Consider the following 6,912-nt stretch of genomic DNA (forward strand, 5'->3'; position numbering starts at 1 on the left):
CTGCTGGTCCTGCAGTAGATCTATATAAACGATTGGCGTATATCCCTTGTAAGGCAATCCTGGCCTGTGTATGTAGATAACTGAGTAATGACTGTAAGCGGTGAGTTTCATATAAGCGAGGGGATCCCTAGTTCTGACAGGGGGTTTAGAAGCTGCAATGCGACCCGCCTTACGTAAGTTCGCGCCAGGCTCAGAAGAGAACAGCCCATGTCGACTTTTCTCCCTTTGAACCATCAAGAGTCTCTGACAGAGTCTCTACCAGTGTTACGATGGACTTCAATCATTTGATTTCAAGTCTCGCAAGAGAGAGCGAATTCTTTTTCCCCAAGAAGACATGGGATCCATTGTGGACATAAATACTTACTCAAGTAAGTCGGGGATATCATCATTCCTCTCGTCTGATACTCAGGTATAAATAACACAGGTACGTGCCAGAAAATTCTTTCTTCAAAGCTCATATCTGAACTCTTTGTTCTCAAGATCCGTCAAATCCCAGAATTCGTGATTTTCTTCCACCTTGTAAGTATCCCCGAGAGCCGCCTTCTCAGCATCCCGCTTCTTGTTCCTCCTTTCCAACACCCAACGCATCACAAACAGGTCAACAGTGACCAAGAAGTAGATGATGCAGATGGAGATTTTGGCAGGGAGATACCGCGGCGCACCCCGTGCCTGAAAAGTCTGCGGGGAGATGATATTACCCACGGTGTACGCGATCGTCCCAATGCATGCCACCGTAACCTTCTTAGTGGATCCCGCAACATTGGTTGACTGAAGACCCAGGATCGTCGTCCAGCCGATCGGGATACCTCCTGAGGTGTAGTAGCCGATCAGTGCGGGAACCTTCGACGTCGTGGCCATGAGAATGGCACCCACGATCGCGGGGATGTGGCCCGCAATGCACCAGTAGAGTCGCTGCCGTGTCTTCATGGCAAGCCATGTCAGACCCACCAGGGCGACAATCTCGTAGGCGCCAAGAGGTGTGACCAGAAGCAATGACTCTTCGCTGGAGTAACCCATACCCTTGACGAGGATGTTTCCGAAGCTTGTCGCGATTGAATTGGGAATGTTGGTGGCGAAGATCCAGAACGTGTAGAGCCAAGTCATGGTGTCCGTCAGCGCCTCCTTGACATGCGACCACTTGAACTCCTGAGATCCGATGCCTTGTTCGTTGTCGCGGATGCGTTCCAAGTGCGCGGCCTTTTCTTCTTGTGAAAGGAAGGCAGCTGAGGCTGGCGAGTCAGGCATGATAAACCAGAAGGCAATGCCCACGACGGCAGTCAAAAGGCCGAGGAAGAGGAAGATGACCTGCCATCCATGCAAAAGAGCTTTTGGGTCTTTGCCAACATGGACAGCCACGCCGTATGCAAAGAAGCCGCCAAACATTTGCGCCGCTCCGCAGACCGAGAACCAGATGCCAACGCGAAAAGCCTGCTCTTATTTCGTGTACCATTGCGAGGTAAATAGGACCCACGCAGGTACCACGGCAGCTTCAAACACTCCGAGGAGAAGGCGACAGACGAGCAGACCGGCGTAACTCTTGCACGCAGCAAGGCACGCGAGAACCAGACCCCAAAGCATGATGTTGATTGATGTGTATTTGGCCAAAGGAAACATCTGAATGAGACGGATCGTCGGGAACTCGAAAGCCAATTGACCGAAGAAGAAGATGGATGCGACCCAGTTAAACTGGTTGCCGTGAAGGCCGGTGTCTTGTTGAATGCCAGTAACGCTGGCGTAGGAAATGGCGGTCTTGTCGATGTATTGGAGGAAGTACACAATGCAGATGAGCGGCATGATGTGAGTGTCTATGCGGCGCTTGAGCCTGCGATTGAGCTCTGGATCGACGGCGTGGCCCAGAGGGCCGGTCTCGTTGAGAAGCTCCAGAGCGACATCAGCGCCAGACATAGGCTGCTTCTTCGGTAGGTGGTCCGGCGACGATTCCGTCGGAGCGGAGGTAATGGAGGCGGGCCGCTTGTCGGCGTCGGTGGGGAGATCGGTGGCGGGGCCATCCGCCGGCCCCTTTCCGTTGATGTCGGCCATGTTGTGACGTTGCCGAAGGTTCAAGTGTGGGAAACGGGAATCAAGAAAGGAGGTGAGATCCCAGACACGATCCAGAGTCATGCAGCGACGGACGATCACTATTTATCGGTCATGCAGCAAGCCCTGTTTGAGCACATCATCAACGCCGAGAGCGAACGATTGCGGTGGCTGGCGATATTTTCCAGAATGATGCGCCAAGGTGCAGAGATCAAGAGTTTTTTCAATTGGAGCATCCACACATTTCCGATAAGAGACTGAAGCTCCGCTGGTGGCGGACGTATCAAGAGCTTGAATCTGACCATTATCATCCTTCGATCAAGCACGTCATTGTCGAGTCGATGGTGCGGGTCAACTAAAGCGTTGCATTTTGCTACTCGGCCCCACTCTCTCGGTCTGCTGCCGACATGTTCCGGACGACGGCCCCGGGTTCTTGAATCATGCGCAATTCACTGTCACAACTATCATCGGGACTTGGTAATGCTGTCAATGAGGAACCTAGATCATAAGTCGGAAAATTCTTGCACATCTGCCCTCTTTATGAAATGAGGTTGACATTATCACGAGCCTACTTCGTTCAAGTCGCTTGGTCAACGGTCTTGTCTTTGCCAAACATTGAGATACAGGTCTTAACATCACGGAAGAACGTAGCCTCAATGATACCACAGTTTAACAACAGAATGAGTTGATCCTATCTAGCCCGCCGATGAACAGGAAACGGGGCAAACACGAAGACTTTAGCCCTGTCTGGGTGTCAACTTAACCCACAGTCCCGGTTTCATCCAATTATTGTACACCGTTAGTCCGGGATAGTCCTTTTCAGGATTCCACGCATCGTTACTTCCGTGAAATTGGATGTCGTTGTGCCACAACAATTTGCCAATGATTAGACGCATCTCCATGTACGAAAGGCTTGGCTTTGGTCAGCAAAAGGCTTCGATGAGGAAATTCTAAGAGTAGCTTACTTGCGTCCAATACAGCCTCGTGGCCCAAGAGAGAATGCATTTGATGCACTAAACTTGTCGGTGCTGTTCTCTTTATCTAGCCAGCGCTCGGGCAGAAATTTGTAGGGTTCTTTGAAGTTGCGTTCGCTATGCGTGGCACCCCACATTGGCACAGAAACAGTTGTCTGCCAAAACGATGTCAGCCAGAAAATCAGTTCATGACTTCCATTGCAAGTCTGAGCAATGACATACGCCTTCTGGTATGAACGCCCCGTCAACGGTATCACCTCCTTGTGGCACTGTCCTCACAAACCCAATCGGTGCAGATGGGAAGACTCTCAGGCCTTCATCAATCACCGCACTCAGATAAGGCAATTTGACCAAATCCTCGAAGTTAATGTCAGCGTCGGATTGAAAGTTCAACCGTATCTCGTCAGTCAGCTTGTGTAAAACTCGTGGATGCCGCAGAAGTTGGTTGAAAAGCCCCGCAAGGAAGCCTGCTGTTGTTTCTGTCCCAGCAATTCTGTGAGGTTGTCAGCCCTGTTCGACTCAATACTGGGCACTTCTGGGTTCCTGCGATCAAACATCTTACATGAAGAGTGCACCATTGACAATAACCTCGTTCTCATTGATAGACCCACTTTCCTGTTGCTTAAGCAAGTAGTAAAGAAAGTCTTTATGATCTGACCCAGACTGAGCCATGCGTCTAACAATGGAGTTATCAGCATTCTGTTGTAATAACTCATCCACAATGTACCTACTTTAGGATCTTTTCCCTACTGTACTCGAGGTGTTGTATCCGGGTAGTTCGAATGCGCCCAGGTATCAACTTCAGAAGTTGCCTTTGGAAGTAGCCGTCCGCTTCAGCGATTCGTCTTGTAGCCTGTTCAAAGGCACCCGCCTTGATGGATGAGCTGATGAGCGGTACCCAGAAATGAAAATCCTCTATACCATGCACCGTTAGAAGCAAGTCATGAAAAACGATAGTCGATTTAAGACCCACCGCTTGTCAAGCACCCGAATGGCTCTCCCAAAGCCATATCTCCGATAATATCGAACATTGTGTATGCGAACCAATCAACGACGTTCACAGGCTTTCCGAGCTTGGCAGACTCCCTCATCTTCAGCGAGAACACGTCAATGTACGACTTTACAATGTACTCCTGCTCCAACAAAGCCTTGGTGGAGAATGCATGCGAAAGCGCCCTACGCTGCCGCGCGTGGTCCGCGTCGTTGGCCATGGTAATCGTGGATACACCAGGCACCGATTGGATACTTCCCACATGTATGGGGTCCTTGTGGAAGTTCTTATGGCCAGGTCGACTTCCGTAAATATCCTTCCATGCAGCTTCATTGTCGAAAGAGAGCTCGTTGGGCGAGACGCGGACGACGGGGCCATATTTGTCGTGGCATGCCTTCACCCAGAACGGGATGCGTCCACGGAGCAGGGCAATTACATACGGAAGCGGTGATATTCGAGCGAGAATGGGCCCTGGAAAGCGAGCGAGTGGGTGGAAGAATAGGTTGTAGACGACGCTCCACAGCGTCCACGCTGAAGTCTGGGTTTGGATGTCAGCATAAAGCTCGGATTTATGGCGAAACGCGGATTTTACTTCCCCCAAGAATGAATGCAAGCAATCCTAAGTGCGCTAGCGGAGTGTCGGCAGTGTTATCTGAGGCTAGCACAGCCATCGTGAACGAACTCAGACGCGGCGTCTCTTGCAGGATTTAGGAGAACGCAAATATGGAACTTAATAATATACGGCTTCGAAGATTAGCATCACAATAGGAATCATTTGGTTCATTCTATCTGGATGAGGCTTTCTTGGTATTTCTATAGCGTCAGATTATTCCCTTCGCGTCTGCATACCCGGAACAAGTGCTTCAGCGCCACAAGCCAACTCTCTCGGTAAAGCTTTTCCTCACCTTGATTCCATGAACATCAGCCACACCGAGAATCCGTTCGAGCGACATTCCGCTACGCCTCCAACTTGTTTCTCCAAGCCTGAAACCAATCCCGGCACATCATTGGCCCAAATGCGTAGCTTCGGCGCATCACCCGTATTTCCGGCCAGCACGCCCTAGAGCGGGGCGGATCCGATCGTTGTGGGGCATTATTTTCGCCGAAACTTCGGAAAATTCTCCACTTCCGGCTGGACGGTTCGGCTCCGGTTGGCCCGAAGCTTACTTCCCAACCCCGCCGGTGCGGGGATCATCGGGAGCAAGTCTGGTGACGTTCAAGATAAGACGAATTTATCGTGAGATCGATGAACTATTAAATACATTGTGTTTAACCCTGATGGCCTGTTGTCTCTTCAGGCTTCTTCATCTCACAGCAACATGGTATCGACATTGAGCATTTCTTGCCTTTGCGGGGCAACTGCGCAACAAGTTAAGGCGCGATGTTCAGAGACAGGGCCCGTGAAGCTGTCAATCAATCACAGCGATGTCGACCGCCACTCCAGCGGTGTTCTTTGCACGTCTTACTACCCGATTGGGCAACCCGATGTCTCTAAAGGTCTCACGAAGCATGAAGGTGCTGAGGGATGGACGAGGTACTTCTGCTCGACCTGCGGTTGCCACGTCTTTCGAAGCCGCGTTGGTGTCATAGCTGTCATATGGGAGGCTGCTACGGGTGTCATTAACGATGCCACCGGGAACGGTGCCAACGGAGATGCGGTCTTTGTCCGGCATACCTCGGTGCCTGACACAAAGGACGGTGGCATTTCGGTATGGCTTTCGGAGATCGACGGGCAAACAATGGAGATACTTCAACACAACGGCGATAACGGCTCGAAAGAGATGCTGCCCTCAGTGCCGTCCCTTCTAAGCCCAGAATCGATGCCAGCCTCATGCGCTTGTGGCACGGTCAGCTTCCACATCACCCGCCCCGACGAAAAGAGCTATGTTCCGCACTCTGGCTACCCCGACCTGCAATACGCCGCCTGCTCGCACTCTGCTGAGTTCATGGGCAACGCCAAAAAGGACAAGTGGTGGATTCGCGCCGACGGGACGAAATACCTCGCAGGAACCTGTGCATGCCGCTCCTGCCGCCTCATCACCGGCTTCGAGATCCAGACGTGGGCCTTTGTCCCGCGCAGCAACATCTTCTTCCACGTCCCCAGCCCCGACGGCCGGCAGGCCGTCATGCCTCTCGACTTTAACGCCCTGCCTTCAGGCATCCTGCAAACGTACGGCTCCTCTCCCGGTGTCCTTCGGGAGTTCTGTGGAAAATGCGGTGCGACGGTCTTTTGGCACGACAAATGGCGTCCCGACGTCATCGACATCAGCGTCGGCCTCTTTCGCGCGAAAGAAGGCGCAAGGGCGGAGACATGGTTGGACTGGTGGACCGAGCGGTGCAGCTTCGAGGAGGAGGCTGAAAGGGGTCGAACAGGAGAAGCCGCGCGCCTCGCACGAAGGCTTGTTGACGGTCTGGAACGTGGCCTGCGCTCAGGGGCAGGGGAAAGTTGAAGGGAGAAGAGAAAAAAGGAAACAAGTGATATTTGTAAAACAAGTCCCAAGAGCCGATGATTTAATCGGTAAGAAAGGTCTGCAATGCCATTTCTTCAAGATCCAAGAATTCCTCAATGACAAATCGTGGCTATGTGTGTCTTGGCAAACGCCTATTTACGGGCAAAAGATGCGATTATCAATATCAATGAGAATAAGGCTGGAAATATGCCCCCCTGAAAAGCGTGGGCCAAGGAACTGGGTGGCAGCGAGTCATCCCATGTGCAACTCTGCCCTGTTTTAGAATGATTATAGCCGCTATTCAATTCGGATGAAACATGTTGGTTGTTATTATTAAGATAGAAGACATAAACGACGTTTGCTGCATTGTTTAAGGGGCTGCTGCGGCCCGCTTTGTTGGTTTCCACCAGCCACATGACTCGGGACAGGTGGGATCTAGCGTCGGCCTGCCCAGCGCCCC

At 51.7% G+C, this 6,912-nt stretch overlaps 4 protein-coding genes across 4 annotated transcripts; 1 reads left to right on the forward strand and 3 right to left on the reverse strand.

Annotated features, from left to right (window-relative positions):
- Nucleotides 1-447: 447 nt before the first annotated feature.
- Nucleotides 448-1,383, reverse strand: COL26b_011304 (uncharacterized protein; the record flags this gene model as incomplete). Its single annotated transcript, XM_053183975.1, has 1 exon — nucleotides 448-1,383. The coding sequence occupies one exon, from the start codon at nucleotides 1,381-1,383 to the stop codon at nucleotides 448-450; it is 936 nt and encodes a 311-aa protein (XP_053032055.1).
- A 51-nt stretch (nucleotides 1,384-1,434) lies between these two features.
- COL26b_011305 (uncharacterized protein) lies at nucleotides 1,435-2,040 on the reverse strand (the record flags this gene model as incomplete). Its single annotated transcript, XM_053183976.1, has 1 exon — nucleotides 1,435-2,040. The coding sequence occupies one exon, from the start codon at nucleotides 2,038-2,040 to the stop codon at nucleotides 1,435-1,437; it is 606 nt and encodes a 201-aa protein (XP_053032056.1).
- Nucleotides 2,041-3,844: 1,804 nt separating this feature from the next.
- On the reverse strand, nucleotides 3,845-4,222 carry COL26b_011306 (uncharacterized protein; the record flags this gene model as incomplete). Its single annotated transcript, XM_053183977.1, has 2 exons — nucleotides 3,845-3,864; nucleotides 3,985-4,222. 2 exons carry the CDS (start codon nucleotides 4,220-4,222, stop codon nucleotides 3,845-3,847), a joined length of 258 nt encoding a protein of 85 aa, XP_053032057.1.
- Nucleotides 4,223-5,427: 1,205 nt separating this feature from the next.
- COL26b_011307 (uncharacterized protein) lies at nucleotides 5,428-6,452 on the forward strand (the record flags this gene model as incomplete). Its single annotated transcript, XM_053183978.1, has 2 exons — nucleotides 5,428-5,536; nucleotides 5,593-6,452. The coding sequence occupies 2 exons, from the start codon at nucleotides 5,428-5,430 to the stop codon at nucleotides 6,450-6,452; spliced, it is 969 nt and encodes a 322-aa protein (XP_053032058.1).
- Nucleotides 6,453-6,912: the final 460 nt, after the last annotated feature.

The sequence above is a fragment of the Colletotrichum chrysophilum genome (assembly GCF_026319265.1).
Source record: "Colletotrichum chrysophilum strain AFK26 chromosome Unknown scaffold_136, whole genome shotgun sequence".
Taxonomy (NCBI): domain Eukaryota; kingdom Fungi; phylum Ascomycota; class Sordariomycetes; order Glomerellales; family Glomerellaceae; genus Colletotrichum; species Colletotrichum chrysophilum.